This window comes from Tenrec ecaudatus, chromosome 1 (genome assembly GCF_050624435.1).
Source record: "Tenrec ecaudatus isolate mTenEca1 chromosome 1, mTenEca1.hap1, whole genome shotgun sequence".
Classification (NCBI taxonomy): Eukaryota; Metazoa; Chordata; class Mammalia; order Afrosoricida; family Tenrecidae; genus Tenrec; species Tenrec ecaudatus.
This window is the reverse complement of record NC_134530.1, coordinates 73,507,389-73,529,363: the sequence shown is the minus strand read 5'-3', so window position 1 is coordinate 73,529,363 and position 21,975 is coordinate 73,507,389. Positions and strand designations below refer to the sequence as shown.

General features: G+C 39.5%; 1 protein-coding gene across 9 annotated transcripts in view; it reads left to right on the top strand.

Moving 5' to 3' along the window:
- SPATA6 (spermatogenesis associated 6) overlaps positions 1-21,975 on the top strand; it is a 112,744-nt gene that overhangs the window by 36,792 nt on the left and 53,977 nt on the right. For 6 of the 9 annotated variants that reach the window (XM_075555825.1, XM_075555840.1, XM_075555839.1 and 3 more), the window contains 5 exons: positions 3,591-3,632; positions 4,786-4,910; positions 9,852-9,932; positions 17,133-17,426; positions 20,196-20,283. In XM_075555825.1, coding sequence (XP_075411940.1) covers positions 3,591-3,632; positions 4,786-4,910; positions 9,852-9,932; positions 17,133-17,426; positions 20,196-20,283 — 630 coding nt within the window. The remainder of the gene's footprint in view (positions 1-3,590; positions 3,633-4,785; positions 4,911-9,851; positions 9,933-17,132; positions 17,427-20,195; positions 20,284-21,975) is intronic. The other 3 variants (XM_075555843.1, XM_075555842.1, XM_075555838.1) reach the window with 2 other exon arrangements.

Genomic DNA, 21,975 nt, shown 5'->3' with positions numbered 1-21,975 from the left:
CTGCTTATTTACTTTCAAGCCTCTAAGTCCCCAGACACTATATATCTCAATAGCCAGGCACCACCAGCCTTCTTCACCACATTTACTTATGCATACATTCATCTTCAGCGTTTATGTGGGGAAGGTGATCACACAATGATGGTTTTTGTTCTTTGGTGTCTGCTACCTGATCCCTTCAACACCTCAGTTCACTTAGGCTTGTGTGCTTCTATGTGGGCTTTGTTGCTTCTGAGCTAGATGGCTGCTTATTTACTTTCAAGCCTCTAAGTCCCCAGACACTATATATCTCAATAGCCAGGCACCACCAGCCTTCTTCACCACATTTACTTATGCATACATTCATCTTCAGCGTTTATGTGGGGAAGGTGATCACACAATGATGGTTTTTGTTCTTTGGTGTCTGCTACCTGATCCCTTCAACACCTCAGTTCACTTAGGCTTGTGTGCTTCTATGTGGGCTTTGTTGCTTCTGAGCTAGATGGCTGCTTGTTTGCCTTCAAGCCTTTAAGATCCCAGATGGTATATATTTTTGATATCTGGGCACCATCAGCTTTCGTCACCACGTTTGCTTATGCACACGTCTGTCTTCAGTGATCCTGTCAGGAAGGTAGGTATCATGGAATGACTATTTAGCTGAGCAAGGTGCTATTGTATTGAGGGAGTGTGTGCAAGGAGGCCCAATGTCCACCTGCTACCCTACTACTGAACCTATAAATATATGCACCTAGGTCTATTTCCCCCATAATCATAAATATATTTACATATGTACATGTCTGTATTTAGGCTTCTCTGTATGCCCTTTGCCTCCTACTCCTTTCCTCTATTTCCTTACGCTTTCCTCCTGTCCTACTACCATGTTCAGCCTTCATTCTGGTTACAGTAATTCTGCATTTGTATGCACATATTGCCATATCTGCAGGTCCACCTAGATAAGATAGGCTGGACAAACAATGTGAGAAGAAAATAACTGGATCAATGGTCCCAGAGGGACATGTGAGTATGGGAGGTAGGGGAAGGGAGGAGGTGTCGGTCAACCCAGGGACAAGGGAACGAGTGGTTCAAAACCAGTGGAGGGAGGGGATGGGAGGACTTGTAGGGAGTGACCAAGGGCAAGGTAACTGAGAGGAATTACTTAGCCTGCTTTTGAGGTTCATCTACATTGTAGCTTATGTGGGATCTTCATTCTTTTTATAGCAGAAAACATTGCATTGGGTTTGTGAGACTGTAACTGTTTTGTTGGGAGTAGAAAGTCCAGTCTTTCTACTGAGGAGCTGCTGGTGGTTTCTAACTGCCGACCATGTGGATCTCAGCCCAAAGTATAACCACTACACCACCAGGGCTCCTGTGTGTAGAGGGGCAGTGAACAAAATGAAAGCCTTCTACAGGATGGTTTGACATGGTGGCTGCAGTAATGGGCTCTAACATGGTAATAATGGTGAGGATGGTGCAGCGTCTGGCAGTGTTTCATTCTGCATACATATGGTCGTTGCTATGGGTTGGAACCAACTGGATGGCACCTAACAACAACATATGTATGTGTATGTGTACATGTGTATATACATGTACATGTGTACATGTACACAAATGTGGTGGTTAGGGAATATGTCAACTAGACAGACACTTTTGGCTAGGGGTGGAGTCAAACCTATCATTCAGGTTTTGGGCTATGACACCTCCTTGGTGTCATAGCATTTTGGCTTAAGAGTGACAAACACTGGAACCTGCTCTCTCCCTCTTTGTCCCTCTGCCTTCCTGCTTTCTGGAACTCTGTCTGCCTCAAGGGCTGGCCCCACATGAGCCACTCAACACCAAGCACTGCCAGCAGTCTGCTATGTTTCCACTGACTTGTGACTGTACCTACCGACCTGTGATCTTCCTATTTCTCAGCTCATCATGTTCCATCAATGGCAATCCTTACCTTTAAGGAACACTCACTCTGACTATGTGAGTCTAAAGAGGGTCTATGGACTAGCTTTGGATTTATGGACTTGAGGTGGACTGGGCTGGGATCCCTTCTTGATATATTTCTCCCTGGAGACAGACAGCATGCATGGGAAAGTAGAGGATCAGAGAAAGAGAGAAGATCCTCCGTGAAGTAGATTGACACAGTGGCTGCACCAGTGAGTTCAAAATAGGAATGACTGGGAGGATGGCACAGGACCAGGAACTGGTTTGCTATGTTGGGCTTGTAGTGTCTGTAAGTAAGAACTGACTTGACAGCCACTCACTACAGTTTTCTACATTACCCTGGTCCTATTTACAGCTTGTTGCTTCTACTTGGAACATTCAAGTTCACTTTTTTATACTATTGTGGTAGGTTGAACACATCTGATCCCAACCACCTCTTCCTCTGAGCTCTTGGCCTACAATGAAGTTTAATGTGTGCTCTCGCAGTACCATCCCCGCTGCTTTCATTGTACTATGGTTTCTAAAAAATCGTATATTTGGTTGACTTCTCATTAGAATGGAATATAAGATACTTGAGGGAAAGGATGTATTATATTTTACCTCTTTATTATTGACCTAGGATAGACCCAAAGAGGGTATTTAATATCATTCATCGATTAGAAATCCAGGTAGAGGGCTAAATGACTAAGATTTCAGTTGGATGAAAATGCTACAATGTTAAGGAACAGAGAGATTATACATTTTTATGAGTTCTTAGAAGGGCACAATTTAATTTTTTTATAAACAATACTTTGTTGTTATTCTTGTTATTGTTGTTCGGTGCCCTTGGATCAGTTCTAATCCATAATGACCTATCTTATGCACAACAGAACAAAGTATTGCCTAGTCCTGTGCCATCCTCAAGTTCTCCCCTTACCTGAGCCCCTTGATGCAGCCCCTGTGTCAATCCATACCATCCAGGACCTTCCGCTTTTTCGATGCCCCTGGACTTTACCAAACATGATGTCCTTCTCCAGTGATGGGTCCCTCCTGACAACATGTCCAAAGTATGTCAGACAAGTCTTGCCATCCTTACCTTTAAGGACCACTCTGACCATACTTCTTCCAAGGCAGACCGACCGCAATTGAAATGCATCCATTTTCCTTTGGTCTTCCTTGTTCAGTGTCCCACTTTCACACGCATATGAGGCGATTGACAATAATGTGGCTTGAGTCAGGCCCAGCTTAGTCCTCATAGCTCCATCCTAGCTTTTCAGTGCTCCAAAGAGGACTTGAGGAGCAGAGTTAGCCCGTGCAACTCACCTTTTGATCTCTTGACTGCTGCTTCCATGAGCATTGAGTGTGGATCCAAGCAAGACAAAATCTTTGACAACTTCAACCTTTTCTCCATTGGTCATGATGTTACCCATTGGTCCAGTTATTAGAATTTTGGTCTTCTTTACCTTAGTTTTTTATTAAAATTAGAAGGAATTATTTAACATATCCAGATGTTAAATAACATACTCACCACTCTGCTTAAAATAGTCACATAATTTTGTATTTATAAACATATAATTATAAATATTTATAAAAATATAAGTATATGTATAATCTATTCAGTGACTACTTTAAATACTTCTTTTGGTAAAATAACTTTCTATTATTATTAATTTACTTAAGCAAACTTTTCTTTTAACTTTCAGATGATACAGCAGTGTTTGAGTTGATACAGCTTGTTCCACCAGGTACTGTACTGTATGTTGATAAAATACTAGATGTGGGAACCATGCTTTTTAAAGATTTCATCATTTCTCTCTTTTTCCAAATTATGAATGATACGGTTTCCATCTTTGTTCCATTATGTGTAACAGAGCAATAAATGAAAAATATATGAGAAAGACTGACATAAATAGTATTTGAACACGTTGTTCTAAAACTGAATAAATAGTAATGACTAAGAGTAGAAAATAAGCTGATCTTAACCTGCGATATTTGGTTAAAAAAACTTGACTTTTAAATTGTTCTGGTTTTCTAATATTATGTGATTTTTCTCTATGAAATAGTTATTTATCCTTTGTATGTGCATATGTTAGCTGTTGTGGATTGGAGGGAATAAAACACGTATACATCAACATTACAGAGGTTGAGCTAAAATACGTAGACTAGTTTTGTTTGTGGTTCATATGATTACAGAAAAAATATATTTTAATTACTTTTTTGTCTTATGTAAAAAATGGAGTGAGTATATATATATATTGCTGATAATCTAAAGGAGCCTTGGTGGCCTAGTGGTTATGCCTGCAAGGTTAGCACTGGGAACAAAGTGAGGTGTTCTGCTCCCATGGAGAGTTACAGTCTCAGAAACTCACAGGGGCAGTTCTACCCTGTCCTACAGGGTCACTATGAATCAGCGCCATCCATTTGATGGCACTGGGTTTGGTTTTTTGGTTGAGCAATCTAAAAACTTGAAATATTACATATCTATCTAAATTCAGGTAGTTTCGCATTCTAGAAAATACCTAAATATTATCAACATGTAACCTCATATTTTATAAGGATAGATAGGAAAAAGATCATCGAGGTGGTAATTAAATTTAAGATGTGTGAATGTCATGCCAAATTGATGTTTTTAAATAAACTTTTTTGGTAGTAACTCACTCTAGAGAAGAGGAATTAAAAATATTAAAATTTATTAAATGTAGCATATTCCTGAATAATTAGATGTGTTCATCTACTTAATATAATTTGGTTTAAAATTTTCTTTCATAGGAAAATTAAATATATGACCCTGAAGTAGGTATTTTAATACAGTGTCGGGCTACATATATATCACTAATGGTTTTATTTCCAAATAGACTTTTGTGTTGTAATTGGAATCATAGGCTATCTTTCTTGTAGTTGGTGAAACACTGTCTACATATGATGAAAATACAAGAGATTTCATGTTCCCGGGTCCAAACCAAATTTCTGGACACCATGATTCAAACCGTCAGGTTACCATGAGGAGGATTTCTGGCCTTAGAGTAAGTGCAGATTATTTTATAAGTCAAATTGCTTTGAAGGAATATTGTCAAAAACTACCAAGTAGCCTTCAGTGTCTCAACTATGAAGAACAAATCTAAAGTTTAATTTGTTTTAAAGGTTAATTGTTTTATAGAATTAGAATATTATTTCAAACACACTGAAATCTAAGTAAAAATAATTTTTTAAATCCGTGCTGCATGTACCATATAAATGAACAAGTATTGTAATTTTTAATATTTTGAGAACCAACTAGCATCTCATTTTTCTCTCACAGGAATTACTAATAGACATAAGAAAAGGTGCTAGTTTATGTTAGCATGTAGTGGATTCTAAGCTTGAAGACCATATGATATCATCGCATTTAATAAATGTGGCAATGCCAAAGTTGTGAATAAAGGAAAACTGTTATATAAGATCTCTGAGTGTCTGAATTGGCTTGATGGCTGTGAGTTGGGGTTTGGTTTATTACTTGCTTCTCTTTTTTGCACATTGGAACAATGACCCTTCCGAGTGATCTACTGAAGGCTAAGGTGTTCATGCATATCTTAAAGGAGACATCTTCCCTCTGCGATATAGACGTCTTCTTAAGAATGTTTGTTGCATTGTTCTACAGTAGTGAATCTGGAAGTAATTGAAATGCCAATTAGTGGGAGTTTAAGTAGGCTAATTGTGATAAGTTCACGTAATGAAAATATATACTCATACACCTAAAGCAAAAGCTGCATCTGTCCTGTCATGCAACTTACTAAATTCAGTTGAAAACATTTAAAATAGCTTTATTCCTTAACATCAGTCTTCCACTCAGAGAAACTGAGTTATCTCTGATATTTGAAAGAGGAAAAAGGTTGAAGAGGTTGAAATTGCTTGGAAGCCATTTTTTTTTACTTTTTCCATAAAGATTTGCAGTCTTGGAAAATGTATGGCCCCTTTTGTGTTGGAATTGACATGATAGCAGTGGGTTTATCATAGGGTCTAAATCAGCCAAGTATGGTCAATATGAACCAATATGGTAAATTAAGTAACAATTTCAGCAAACTAAAAATCTATGAAAATATGACTCATGTAGAAGATGTTCAGTGTTTAGTTAGCACCTACTACTATCATAAAACTTTTCAATGAGTGTTTCTGGAACTGTCTAGAAACCTGCATTGAAACTGATTACTCAGCTCCTAAAGTAATTTTCAATGCTGTCTTGTACCAATATGGTAATTAAAACTCAAGATAATGGAGCATAAACAGGAATCTATCTACCCTTCATCTTTCAGTTTTAGTTGACCTCACATATGCAAAGATGTTAAATGAGTAAAGTAAACAACATGCAGAAACCAGGACTTTGGGTGGTGGAGGGGTGTAGAGACAGCAAGTATTCTCCACGAAAACAAGGATAAGCGGGGCACAATTGCTGCACACCTTGAAAGCGCTGCATGCCAACCAAGCCAGATAGCAAATTACGTGTTTAAAACAGCAGTCACTTTGTGTGAAAAGAGCAGGAGTATGTATCCGTCTTGCCAGTACCTGCTCCCGCACGCTGCTTGGTCAGCTAACACCAAAGCTTCACAGGGCGGGGGCGGGGGAAGCATTGATCCAGTTTGCTCCCAGCAGGGATAAAATCCATTTTGAGCAGAGTGACAAAGCCCAAGACTTTCCGGGTTAACACTGGCAGATCCAGTTGGCAATGGAGAGAGGGAGCCCTCACAGCCTTGCTAAACGGACTGCAGTTCTGATGGTGCCAAATAGCAGACCAGCGGGGAAGTTGACAGGGAGATACTGGAAGTGAATGAGCAATATAAAGACCCAGATAAGCTCTCCACCCTTTCCTGCTTGGCTGGGAAGCTGTGCGTGTGCAGGAACACTGGGAGAGCCCGGTAAAAAGCCAAAGCAGAGAGAGACTGTGGGATTGGCTTCAGCTTTCACTGCAATCTCCCAACCCACCCACAGAACATCAGCAGTGAGATGGTTTGTGGGACCAACACTAAGCAACAACCAGGTGAGGTACCTTGAAAGAATAAACTAAGACAGACATAGCACATGTGTACACCAAGTAGCAAAATGACAGATGGAAACCCGAATCCTTGTGGGTTTTGATATCAGTAACTATATTTAAATGTAAGTGGATTAAATACTCCTATCAACAGGTTGTTTTGTCTGGACATTTTTTCTTTAAGGCATCCTACTAAATCTAAGGATACATGCATTGTTGAGAGAGCTTGTCTCAGGCATCCACTGATTGTAGAGGCATGTTTAAACACACCTTGTTCAGAATAGTCTCTTGCATGTATTCATGTGGCAAAACTTGGTAACTAACCATCAGATAGATGCAGAAAGTTAAGCAACAATGTCACCAGCAAAAATGTGGGATGCAGAAATTACACCTACGGCAATGGGTGGTTTGGCTAAGGAGATTTTGACCGTGTTTGAAGGGTTGCCTGGTTTCTTGCTGTTTAGAGCAGAATCTGAGAGGAGGAAAAGTAAGCAAAGGGAAATTCAATTACAGAAAAGGAGCAGGGACTTGCTGTTTCTAGGGTCCTAGCTTCTTCACGTGGCAAACAATGCTATCATGACGAAATGGCCTCTGGGCAATGATCAGTCAAGGGAACATTCAGGTAATTGTGGTCTGAGATGAAGCCCAGGCTGTGACTATAAAATCTGACAGATCCTCAGGAATACCTCGGATTGTTTTTCAGAAAATCATGTAATTAAAATAGGGTTTCTAAAACTGCCTGATGGCATCGTTGTTCCTCAAGCAGAGCAAAAGCAAGCCACGGCAAAGGGTGTGGCTTTTGTCTCGTGAGGAGAATGCGAAGAGCATATGGAATAACCATCAGCCCTCTGAAATTTTAAGAGCATTATGTTGACAGAACCACCACCAGTTTGGTCTAAAATGAAGAGAAATGTTATGAAGACTTTTGGAACCACATGATTTTATTTACAGGACTCAGTCTCAGAATACAGTGTAACTACAAACGTGATCTGCCTCCTCATGTCCAAGAAATTCAAGAGAGATAACCAAGAGCCCAGCAAATAGAGCTAAGACCCATACACAGTCATTCTGAGCAGTCATAGGACTAAGGCCTACTTGTGGAACTTCCAGCAATGGGCCTTTCAGAATTGCTAGGGTCCAGTGAAGGAGCCCTGGTAGCATAGCAGTTGCACATTGGGCTGTTGACTCCAAGTTCAAAACCACCAGCTGCTCCTTGGGAGAAAGATGAAGCTTTCTACTCCCATAAAATTACACGCACAGGCAGTTCTACCCTGTGCTGTAGGGCCTCTTTGAGCTACAACCAACTTGATGGCAGGGTCCAGTTAAGGATCCCTGGGGGTGGTGTGGGGTAAGCCTTGGGGTGCTCACCACAGTAATTCAAACCCGCCAGCCACTTCACAGGAGAGAGGTTAAACTATGTGCGCTCATAGAGATTTACAGTCATGGAAATTCTATTCTGGCCTCATAGGGTGACTGAGTTAGTAGTAAATGACTCAGTGCCAGAGAGTAGTACTAGTAGTAGGATTCATTCTTACCTCTATTGTTTTCCTGTTTTGAACACAATGTCTTTAGTGATTATACAACTTAACTCTTTAATTCATAAATCTTCTGATTATGAAGAAGTGTATTCTAAGAGTCATGCTTAAAGAACTACATAGAAGAGCCTTAGTTATACTTGGGTGTGATTTCAATGATAGTATCCTGGATGGTGTAGTGGTTATGTATTGGGCTGCTTACAGGAAGTCAGCAGTTTGAAACCACCATCTGCTCCTTGGAAGAAAGAATGGGGCTTTCTACTCCTGTAAAGAGTTATAGTCTGGGAAACTCACAGAAGCAGTTCTACCATGTCTTATAGGTTTGTTATGAATCAGCACTGACTTGATGGCTGTCAGTTTGGTTTGTATTTGGTTTTTAATTTATTACCTTTTTATGCAGTAATAGGTAACTAACCCCAGGCATATTGGACATCATTAATAAAATATGTACTTCCCAGCAAAACAATAGATCAATTCATTTTAGGCAGAAGATTACTTTTGTCTACAACATATTTGATGTTTGAAACTTTTAGGTCAAAGGCTTGGTTTTTAGAGACCAATTGTAGGGACCTGCTATGATTATCTGGCCTCCGTCATATGAAACAGATGATAACTTTTGGTGCTTTTGATAGTGCACAACCTGTATGCTTTCAGATAAACCAGTTGTCGAGTTGTTTCAGATCATGGCGAGTCCTGTGTATCAGAGTGGCAGAGTGCACCCTACGGTGTGCAAGGACTGGCTCTTTAGAAAGGAACTGCCAGGCCTTTCTTGGGAAGAGCTTCTGGGTGCCCTGGTACCACTCACCTTTTGTTTCACACACTGCTTGTCTCCACTTACTGCAAAGACAGTTTCCAATCTGATGATTGAAATACTTAATCCCAGAAGTAGAAACTTGACTCCTCCGTAGTGTTGACTGTACTCTACCTTAGGGGGGAAATTGGAGGCCGTGGTAGAAATAGATCTCATTTCTTTTCAGAAACTGTAAACAAACTGTAATTTTTTTCCTTTTAATAGGAAGAGCCTGTCCAAAGTAGTTCTAGTGATAGAATTACTTCTAAGTATGCCTTTAGTTGTAAAAGTAAAAAGAACTGAATTCCATTAAATATTGTTCATAATTTATGGCTATAATATTGTAGAATAGCTTTAAAATCTTATAAAAATTGATAGGAAATGCTTGAAAAATGAAAGAAATACCCCTCTTAACTAATATATAAAGTAATATAATAATCTATAACTGAATTAATAATGAAACTATTTCTTGCTAACATTTGGCACATTGCTTTTATCTTTAATAAGAAGGTGAGCTAACAAATGAAGCAGTTGAACTTCACACATATTTGGTACTTCAGTTCATATTTTTATTAGTAATCATAATCCCATTTTAGATATAAATGTCTAATAATATCCTCTTTTCTCCTCTCAGGGAATTGCTCCAAAGATGGAATTTTCTACAACCTCAGTGATTACTGAGTGTCTCATAAGTTCAAGGAAGTGCCGCACTCAGGTTAAAAGAATTCATTTAAAGTGTTTAGTTGCTTACTTTATTTGCTTTTGCTTGTGGCCGTTTGGCAAGTATTAGCCTTCCATTATGAATGTACCTCTTCTTACCGCTCTGTGCTAATCTATAGTTTAAATGAAACAATCAGCATAAGTAACATATTGAGAAATGTGAGAGTGAGGCGATATGTACACAGTATTATTCTCAGGTATGTTCTTTTAAAAACTCCCCATTAGCCTTTTACTTTCTTTTTAACGAATAGACTTTTTAAGAGAATAATTTAGGGTTGATAGGAAAGTTGAAAAGAAAGTAGAGAGAGCTTTCCGATGCCTTCCCCACCCCACCCCCACATGAAAGACACCGTACCTATTGCTGTCAAGTGCCCTCCATCTCAGGTTTTAGAGTAGAATTGGGATCCACGGGCATTTCAGTGGCTGTAATCTTTTGGAAGTGGATTTCTAGGCCTTTCTTCCCACATGACACTGGGTGAATGTAAACCACCAACTCTTTGGTTAGAGTCAAGTGCAAACTTTTTGCATTAGCCAGTGTGTCCCGCTCCCTGTATTAAAACTACACCACTGCCACTGAGTCAATTCTGACTCACAGTGGCTCTATCCAGGGTTTCTGTGACTGAATCTTTTAGGGGCAGACCACCTCTTATCTCCCTTGAAGTGCTTGGTGGGTTTGAACTGGTAACCCCGAGGTTAGCAGCCCAACAACATGCCCACAATGTAACCAGGTATCTTTCCCCCTCTTTAGTTTTCCTGATTAACATTTTGCTTTCCTGTGATACATTTCTTACAACTGAGGAATGGATAGTGACACATAGTATTATACTGATGGATTAACTGGGCTCACTCTGTGATGCACAGTTCTTTTTGTTTGGACAAATGTCCGAGGCTTGGGGAGTTAAAAAAGTTCATGGACAAGTCTCATTAAAAGGTAATGGAATTTTTCCTTGAATATTTTAAAGCCCTCTCATATAAGGTTATGTATCTACCATGACTACATTCTACAAAATCATTTTACTGCCTTCAAAAATCTTATATATTCCACCTGTTCATTTTTCTGGCCCATTTCTTTCCCTGATAACCACAGATCTGTTTATTCTCTCTATAGATTTGCCTCTTCCAGTATATCATATAATTAGGATAAAATAATGTCACTTTTTTTACTGCTTTCACTTAGTAATATGAATCTAAGATTCTTCTATGCCTTTCATGGCTCATTTCTTTTTAGTGAGAAATAATATTCCTTTGTGTGAAATACCATTTTGTTTTTCTATTCTCTTATGGAAGGACTTCCCATGGCTTCTAACTTTGTGCACTTATTAATTAAGCTACTGTCAGCATTCATTTATGGACACAGGTTTTCAACTCATTTGGGTATACATCAAAGGGGTATAGTAGCTAATTATGTGGTCAGGCTATATTTAACCTTGTGACAGACCAGGTACCACTCTTCCACACACAAACCTCATTAGTTCAGAGAAGACAGGCTACCTGAAAGATAATAGAATGAACTCCCACAAAAAGTGATTGAAGGCTTCTGTAAACACTTTAGAAGTTAATGTTTGCTACAAAGAGTGTTATTTGTCATTGAGTCAATCCTGATTTATAGTGATCCTATGGGATAGTATAGGACAGAGTAGAAATACCAGTAGGACACCAGAGGGTGTCCCTAGCCAGAGTCTTCACAGGGGCAAACCACCAGGTCTTTTATTCAGCACTGCTGGTGGATTCAAACTGCCACCTTTTTGTTTGGTCTCTATCATGGTTGGTTGTCTACTTATTTAAGATAGGCACGGGGAGCAAGCTCAAGGAGAAGGCAATGGGACCAGCGGTCCCGGAGGGAGTGGTGAGCAATAATGCCATAGACAGGGAACAACTAGGGAACTACATAAGGACATAGAGATCCTGGGGGTGTGGAGCAACAGCAATCTGGCCAAGAAGAATCACTGAGAGGTGCAAAGTAGGGCAAGCACGATGGGGCGGGAGGAAGGTGAAAGGAAACAGAAGAAGAATCTAGGGAGCAAAGCTATGGATCGAGGTGTAAGCATAGATGTGTGCCTATGTTAATACATCAGTTCATAACAATAGAGATATTGGACCATGTACATATGTTTCTATGACAACACACTGTGGTTGTGGATGGACTTCCGGCCTCTGCTCATGCCCTCCCTATGTGCAAGAACACTGTGTTCTAACAGCCTGGCATTCTGTGACGCTCACCCTCCCAGCACAAAGACAAATGGGTACATAAGCAAATGTGGTGAAGAATGCTGATGGTGTCCCCGCTTCTGGATGAAATAGCATTTGGGGTCTTAAAGGCTTGAAGTTAAACAAGCAGCCATCTAACAGAGAAGCAACACCAGCCTGTGCAGTCATGAGGTGTCGTCGGGACCAGGTAACAGGCATGAGAAGACCCCAAACAAACATATTGTTTAGAACGAGAGGGGTTGGAGCAGAGACCCAAAGTCCATCTGAAAACAATGGAACACCCCCTTATGTAGGGATCACACGGAAGGGATGAGTCAAGCAGGGTGCAGCAAAGCACCAATGAAACACACAATACTACTCTGGTTCCTTGAGGCTTCCTCACCCCCCACTATCATGACCATAGTCCTGACTTTCACTACAGCCTAGACCGGAGCATGTGCGCAGGTCAGAAAAGACATAAGAGCTCATGACACACGGATTCCAGGAACAGGAATGGGAATAGTGTTACCAGAAGGACAGGGGAAGGTGCAGAGAAGAGGGGAGGAAGGGGGAACCGATCATGATGATTGATGTATAACCACACACAGCCTGCCCACTCGGGGAGAAAAACAACAAAAACCATGGGGGAAAGGAAGACAGCAGTCAGTGTAAGATGTGATGATAGTAATTATAATTTATCAAGAAGCCACAGGGTGGGGGGAGCTGACATCAAGGGTTCAGTAGAAAATAAATGTCTAGAAAATAATGATGGCAACATATGTGTAAATGTGCTTGATACAATTGATGTATGGATCGTTACAAGAGCTGTAAGAGCCCTCAATAAAATGTTTTAAAAAAATAGTGGGGAGGGATAGAGGGGCAAAAATGAGGAGCTTTACCAGGGGCTCAAGTAGAAAGCAAGTGTTTTGAGAATGATGATGGCAACAAATGTACAAATGTGCTTGACACAATGGATGTATGTATGGATTGTGATAAGAGTTGTACAAGCCCCCAATAAAATGATTTAAATACTTTTTTAAAAAAGAAAGCTAATGACAATTTTGAAAAAAGACAATTTTTAAAAAATAAAAAGTTTGACAGCAAAATAATGTTTAAAAATAATAAATAATAACATTTTGTTCACAAAAAATAGCACCTTTTCAGTTAGCAGCCTTGTGCTTCTGAGGGCTCCTTACAAAAAAGTGTACATTTTTAGCAAATATGACCAGAGTTTTTCCGAGGATGGAATAATGGTATATGGTACCAGTTAAGTGTGGTTTCTTGTGTGTCTCTAGTTTTTATGGTTGGTGCTCAAGCGCTGTTTCATCAGAAGAAGCTTAGAAACACCTGCGTTCGTTTGCCCCGGGTTGGTGCCCACGGCCTTTAGTAAGCTGGGCTATCTGGATCTTCCGCTCTGCTCTGGCTCGTCCTGTGTCTCAAGTTGCCTGTTCACAGGTTACATCACAAGGCCTAAGCTTTAGTCATGTGATAGGTAATAATGGCCTCTCTGTGACAGAGTAATTGATATATAAAGTCTGGAGGCCAAACCTGGCAAATTGGGCTTATCATGGGAGGAGTGGAATATGAATTTACCGCATTAGCCATTTTAGAGTGAATTTCCTGATGCTGATAACTGACTTAAGCTACGAAAGGTAAATCATAGTTAAAGAATTGTGGAGGGGATGAGTGTCACTTTATCAACATATTTGATATTTCAGAATTAGGTTGTAGTTTTTTTCTCTTAAATCATTCGGAAACACAGTTCCTCACAGTCCAGGAGTCTGTAATGGCCAAATGAAGAGACACGTTGGTTGACTTTGAGGAATCCATGGAGCCCTGTTGGTGGAGTGGTGACATGGTGGGCAGTTTGGAATCACCAGCTGCTCCATGGGACAAAGATGAGGCTTTCTACTCATCTGGGAGTAGAAGTTCATTCTGAGAGTTACAGTCTCAGAAACCCCCGGAGCAGGGACTCCGTGAGTTGGCCTGGGCTTGATGACAATCCGTCCGTCTGTTGCTTTAACGTGTTCTTTTGACGACTACACTCCTCTCCCCTTTGGGACATGCCCTTTTAATAGATGGGTAGAGAAGTCCTATCAGCAGCGAATCCCTAGGAGGCTGCTTCCAACCCTCCAGTGGAAGAGAAGTCTACTTTTGTTTATATTTTTTTCCCGAAAATAGAAGATAGTTAAAATGACACAAAAGAATGAACCGTTCAAATGCCCTTCCTAAATCTGAAGCTTTCGCCCTCTCGTAGTTTCCTTTGTGAGCAAGATAGCACCAACTGCCTTTTCAAGGCTGGCCATTTGATCTCTGTTGAACATAGAGCAAAATAGGCTTTGGGGTCAGACAGCACTTAAGATAATATGCTTTAGAATCACATCTGAGTTCAAGCTCTGTCCTGCTATTTATAATATGACCTTGAACATGGTCTCTTCATCTGTCAGACAGCTATCATAATTGTTATTGTCTCATAACGGAACCGTGGTGGCACTTAAAGTTGGTGCTGTGAACCCCTTGCTGGCCCACGTAGTGAGTGAGGCGGGACGGGGGCGGGAGCAGGGAATGACCGTTGGATTCCTTACCGGTTTCAGCCTTGCAAAGCCCACGGCAGTTCCACTCTGCCCGATTTGAGTTGCTGCAAGTGGGCATCAAATTGACGGTGGTAGTTTTGGGTTTCATAAGGATGTTGTAAAGATTAAGTAAGAGACTGTATTCAAAGTGCCTGGTACATCATCTATATGGATGAATCTTGTGGCTGCTTTCATAAGGAACATGTCAATTTGGGTAAGTTGTATTTGTTTTCATTAAGATAATTTGGAAAGGGAAGAAGACAATAGTGGAAATATAAAGTGGAGTATGTGATTTTAAGACACATCAGACTGTATTCTCACATTTGAATTCCCAGTGTTGATAGTCTTTGACCCTAACTGGAAAAGAGAAATTCACTTCGTTTCCTAGTGAACATTAGAGTTACATTTTACTGATTCAAAAGTGACATTTTCAGGTTCAGATTTTAAAGACAAAGCAAATGTTGACATCTAATAGATGAGTGAGTGTAATCAACTTTACAGAATGACAGGCTTGCAAATACTGAAGTTCATCTTTTTTTAGCACTTTAATATTTGATTTTTTTCTTCAATTGAATGGACTAAGACATTAGGCAAAATATTGCAGTTTTCTAAAATAAAACGGATTTGCTTTCCTACTCAATTTTTTTCATGTATTTTAAAGTAGAATTTATCATTAAAATGTCAGTACTCTCTTATTAGTATATGTTTGTTAGCTGCTGTATTAGGGAGATTTTGCTCTGCAAAAACACATGGAAAAATTTTAATACCTTAAAATTAACAACTCTTTCTCACAGTTCTCTGAATTGGCTGAGCGGTTCTTTTGGTCTGTACTAAAGGCTGGGGTTGGATCCTTTAGTATAGCTTCACTCAGGTTTTCTGGCAAGTTTCTTGGTATGGGAGTGCCCTTACATTTTTGCAATTCCCATGGTTTCAGCTGGGGTGATGGCCACGAGATTCTCATCATGTAGTAGGCTCATGTGGCTCATTCACATGTTTCCAGAAGTACGAGAAAACAGTTCTCAAGTTTCTGCTAGTGACACGTTGTATCTTACTGTAGACCAGAATATGTCATGTGGTCAATCCTACAGCCATTGTAGGAGGAGAAACTAGCTGAGGTGTAGGTCCCAAGCCAAACCCAACCCAGCTCACTGCCACTGAGTCGGTGCCCTGTGGGATTCTGAGGGGAGTAGAGAGCCCCACCCTTCTCCAACCGGTGGCTTCAAACTGCAGACCTTGTGAATTGCAGCTCGATGTGTAACCTTTAGGCCACCAGGGCTCCCAATGAAGGCGGGCGAATGATGGCAACCGTTTTCATGGTAACCGTTTTCAGTTGGGCACTAGCCAGGGATGCCTTAAGCAGTGACTAGGGTGAGGCACATTTGTCGTACATGCAGAGTTGAGGCCCTCCAACAGTCCCCGGCACTCCGAAGCTCACGGGAAAAGACCACAGGTTAATGAAGTCAAATGTTATCTTCCGAGGGGGAGCTCGATGGCTTTGTTGAAGTGAAAGATTATGAATTCAGTTGGCTACAGTGGTAAACATACTAAAATGTATGAAAATCTGGGGGAAAGGGAGCAGCTACTAGATTCAGCGACAGTGCTGTGGAAAGGAGGTTGCGATCAGCTGGATGTTTTCAGAATTTGAGGGGAAGTGGATCTGCATAATGATGAAGTCGAAGATGGAGTAGGAAAAGGATAAGCTGAGAATTAGAACTCTGAGTCAAGGTTCTTAGAAAGTTCATTGTTGAACGTTTTAGCTAACCTCAAAGGTGCTGCCTGGTAACACGCCTTGCTTCTGTGAGTCAATGTGATATCACCGGGTGGAGGAGATGAGCTAAGGCAGAGAGGAAGATTGTGAGCTGTTTGCTGAAGTCACTGAACAAGGGGGAGGCAGATTCAGCAGTATATGGAGAACTAAAGAAGAAGAAAGATAATGAGATAATCTGATGCTGCTGGTCTGTATTAAACTCGTGGATGGGTTCTTCCAAGTTTTACTCATGTCTTTTTACTTGAAAAAATATTCGACTCCATTCTATTTCATAATGGTTTTCTTATGTATTGAAAACTGATACCCTTAGCAAATTGAAGGCGCCCTGGTGGTGTAGTAGTTGCATGTTGGGCTGAGATCGCGTGATCAGTAGTTTGAAACCATCAGCCACACTTTGGGAGAAAGGCTGGGCCTACTACTCCCTTGATCGGTTAGTCTCAGGAACCCACGGGCCCACTGAGTCAGCATTGATTGATGGAAGTGATCTGGCTTTTTTGGTTAGCAAATTGGGACATGGAGGAAGGGCTGGGAAAGTAGAGAGAGGGGTAAGATTGGTGTTTTTTTTCAAGTGAATAAAATTAGGGTCCATTCAAAGATTCTCACCCCCTAAAGATTTTAAAATGTCAGTATGTTCAACCCACACTCATTTGTATTTTTTTGTGTTCAGGATAAATTTTTTTACCACTCGGCTCCAGTCGAAAAACCACACGGCAGATTGCAAAGCAGAACATCAAGGTCACAAAAGAAAAAATCCAAGTCACCTGAGAGAAGCAAATATTGTATCAATGCAAAGAACTACGAGCAGCCTACAATTTCATCAAAATCACACTCGCCATCTCCCTACACAAAAAGACGCATGTGTGAGCTCTCTGAAGACACCAGGCGGCGGCTGGCCCATTTAAACCTGGGGCCGTATGAATTCAAAAAGGAAACCGATAAGCCTCCGTTTGTGATCAGACATGTAGGTTTTCTCCTCAACATTTCCATTAGAAACTGGTCAAATCTGTTCATTCACCATAATATTATTCTGAAACATCTTTCAGTTTCTAGCTTATATCAGTAGTTAAGACCCCTGCCCCACACACCTGTTAGTCTAGCAGTCTAAAATGGAAAATTAATATCCAATAAAATAGTTCTTTTCTGAGTCGTTAAACCTGAGCAGTGATCAAGCTCCATTATGAAGACCATGTTTCAATCATCCAAGAACCCATTTTCTTTCTTCTTATACAGTGGACAGCATCATAACTGTACAAATGGAACTTGGATATAATTGACATTAGTACTAAAATGACTCAGAGTAGAATTTTCAAAGAACAAGTATTCTTTATGAAAAGGAAGGTTCTATCCCCACCTTCTTCCCCCAAAATCCTATCTGAAAACTTAGGGAAAGTTGAGTTTCCTTTGAAATCATATTTCAAGGGTAATAAGCACCACACAGTGGATCTTTGAAGTCAATTATTTGCCAGAGATGGGAAGCCTTTTAAAGTGAAGATTGTTAAATTAAAGGTAACATAGTTCTAATATTCCTAAATAGAAGCCATTTTAAAATATTAAGTTTAGAATTTGTGTCCATCTTCCAATAGTCAAATAGACTGGCTACATTAAAGGGTATATAAAATATTTCATAAAAACATTCTCATAAACTGTACAATGTCTTGAATTAAGATAAAATACCCAAAATGTTAAGATTAATTTAGTATATATATATATATATATACACACACACACACACCATTAGTGTGTATATGTGTGTATATGTATACACACACACACACCAAAGATCAAACTCACTGCCATGGAGTCAGTGCTGACTCATAGTGATCCTCTGTGAGTTGCTGAGACTGTGACTGTTTATGGGAGTAGAAAGTAGAGTAATTCTCCCTTAGAGCTGCTGGTGGTTTTGAACTGCTGACCATGATGATTGCAGCCCAATGCGTAACCACTACACCACCAGGCTCCATATATATGATATATATCATATAAAAATATATATAGTTACATAAAAAGATGTCAAAATTCAAGTGCCAGTAGAAGTATAACAACTTTTTAGATATCTATAAAATTCCTTCTGCTGTTAATGTTTTAATTCATTATTTCCAAATTCCAAAATGAGTTAACCCATCATATAAATCAGCCCTCTGTTGGTCTAATAGGTTTTGAGGATGCAACATCTAGAAGTTCAGTTCAGATTTTCTACATGATACCTTTTAAAAATAAAACTAGATGGACTTTAAGCCACCTATGAGTCTATCTTTATATTTTGATAATAGATACTTTATTCTAATTATTTTTAGTAAAGAAATTGTGCTATAAATGGGAATTTTAGTGTGATATGGGTACTTTTAAATAGTGATATTTAATGTAACCAAAATACTGAAGTTGGTTTGATTATACTTGTATTTGTCTTAATTCTGTAGAATTTGATTATGGGTCCTGGCCACATTTTGTTTACTTGAAAAATACCCAGATATTTTGACTTGATTTTTGAAGACAGTTTTAGATTGCTTCTAATTCTGCCCATAATTACAATTAAAATGGGAAAGAAGGAACATAACAAGCCCTGATTTGCAGAAACAGTGACATTTAAATTACATTAATTATTTACAAAAGCAGCCATGAATAATTTGGGAGATTAGTCACATAAATATTTTTTAGGGACATAACTGCTCCTAAAGTGTGTATATAATTTTCCATGCCAGTTGTTTAAATAGGATAATTCTAATAATGGTAGGGATAAGCCTTGACATTTTATTTTAAAAGCCCTGCCGCTTCAACAAACTGGTGACTAAAGAATAGTTTCTTTACGTCATACATACATATGTTGCAAACAGTAACCACTTTTATGAAAGACTTCTATTTTTATGCCTGTGGTATAAAAAGTGCCCTTAGAGAACAGGAGCAGCTCCAAGAAATCAGCATGTTCCTACACAAACGAGCACTGCTATTTGGAAGGGTTACGTGACACTCTTTTACTTCGATGCATGACAGGATTTTTTTTATTTTATTGAGGTAAAATCTATTATTTTAATTGTTACAGAATGTGCAATTTATTCACATGAATGCATTCACATTTCTGCGTAGCCATCATTATCTAGTTTCACGCACTGATCATTGAAAGGAAGTCTTGTTTCCATTGCATGAACGCGCTGTCTCTGTGGAGTCGCCTACATTTCGTAACAGTGGAAGCACACTGCATATGACTTTCTGTGTGTTTTATTTATTTTTTACTCTTGTTTCATTTTAGTTTTCAAGCTCCATCAATGTTGTAGCATGGCACTTTATTAGGGTTTTTTAAATCTTTTGATGGGATATCAAAAGATATACTCCATTGTATGGATGTGGTACATTTTGTTTATCCATCTAGTAGTTAATGGGTTTTTATGTTGTTTCTACCTTTTGATTAGTGTGAATAGTGTTTATAATGGGATGCAACATGGGGGGAAACCTAATGGTGTAATGGAATGTTTTTATTTCTAGTCTGTTTATTTTAAGGAACACATAGATACATATTTAAACATTTTTGGAATTTAATTTCAATTTTGTCTTAAAATAAGCAACCAAATAAGCTGACTAAACTCTTAAGTTCTCTGGAACATGCCTCACTCTTAAAGGCGCTGTCACATGAGGCTGATGACACGTGGCCAATATTCTAGTTGTTTTCTAGTGCCATGGTGCTGAAAGACTGGGCGTACATCCGCTCTCTTTTACATTGATACTCTGCTTCCTCTAGGTGGATCCGCCAAGTCCCAGGGCTGATGCTTTCTTTGGGTCCTCTGGCAGAGATTGTGAAAGAGACGGGTGGTCCAGGATGCACAATGGTAAGCTAAAAGTTAGCATCTCTCCCGAGTATTTGCTATGTCCAGTATTGAACTTGGCATTGATAAACAGGAACAGAATCCGTGTTTTATCACTAGATAGCATGGCATAATATAGCATTGCCTAACTTGTGGGAAACACATATAGACACTCTAACAATAATCTAATTTCTATGCTGCTGTAAACTTACCTTCCTGTTTGCAATTCAAACTGCACATTTGCTTATTATTAGAGACTAATACACTCTAGTAAAAAAAGTTTGGATATATTCATTTTGTTTTATTCACTATTTCTTTACTAATTTGACTATGGAACCTGATAATCCATTTATAAAAGCGTGAAGATTACGTAATGAATATAAAGTTCCCTGGCACATAAGACACTTAATATCAACCATTGTCATTATTCACCGTGTGCTTCGAAAAGCATAGAAGCAGTGAAAAAGAATAGATCTTGTTAAAACTCTGGTTGGGCTTCTTCCAAAAGAGACTGGTTTGTCCTTTTAGCATACATGGAATGCAATATTCTCCCAACACCACATTCTTTCATTCTTTTGCGTTCTTCCAGATTCAGTGTCCAACTTTCCCATGCATATGAGGTAACCGAAAATACCATGACTTGGTATTTAGTGCTCAAAGTAACATGCTCGCTTTTCGGTACCTCAGAGAGGTCTTGTGCAGCAGATAGACCTAATGCAGCACGTCTTTTCACCAAGACTTGGAGAAGACTGACATGGCATCAATGTGCAGATGAATCTCTCGCTTGGGGAATCAGAGAGGACTTGCAGCCCCAGCCCATGAAGATCGAGGATCGCAGCCCTCAGGATTAATCACAACACAGTGTTAAAATAAATATCCTCCCAACTGAACCAAAGACATGATAAAAGGAGAAGAGTCAACTTCTCAAGGACTTCATTTTCTTAGGTCCATAGTCAATGCTCGTGGAAGCAGCAGTTAAAAATATATCAAACATTATATTGCATTGGGCAAATCTACTTCAAAGATTTGGTAGTTGAAAAATAAACCTTGATGATAATTCTGACACTGGTGATCACATGATAAATTTTGTAAAACCAAGGATGTGTTCTATGGAAATAGCTTTTGTTGAAAACACAAATGGTTGCTGTACACATGGAACTCACCATGTAGAATACACAGAAATCAAAATTACCACATCTGTTGAAAGACACAGTGGTGAATCTGAGCATCTTGAACGAGATAATGCCAGAGGCTGACTGGAACCATACATCCAATGCTCATGTGCAAATTCAAGTTGAAGTTGAAGAAAATTAAGTCCATAAAAACTAAAATTGACCTTGGGTATATCTCGCCTGTGTTTAAAGACCGTGGGATTCATTAAACACTAGTGAATCAATGATGAGACCTATTATGGCATGACATCAAGAATATTGTATGAGGGGGGTACCCCCCCAAAAAAAAAACAGAACAAAGCTTCGCTGGGCAGAACTTGTGTAGTATGTATTTTTCCTGCTAGGTGAGCATCCAGCAACTTGCTCTGAAGTAGTGCACCCAGTGGCATCTCCGGAAAAGGTCCTCTGGTCACAGTAAATGTTTCATAAAAGCAGTTTCACTCAAGCTTTGTGTTTTGTGATGGCGGATTTAAGAGAACAGCATGTGGCTGTGAAATTTTGTTTTATGCTCAGGAAAAATGCAGAAACTGTTGTGATGTTGAAT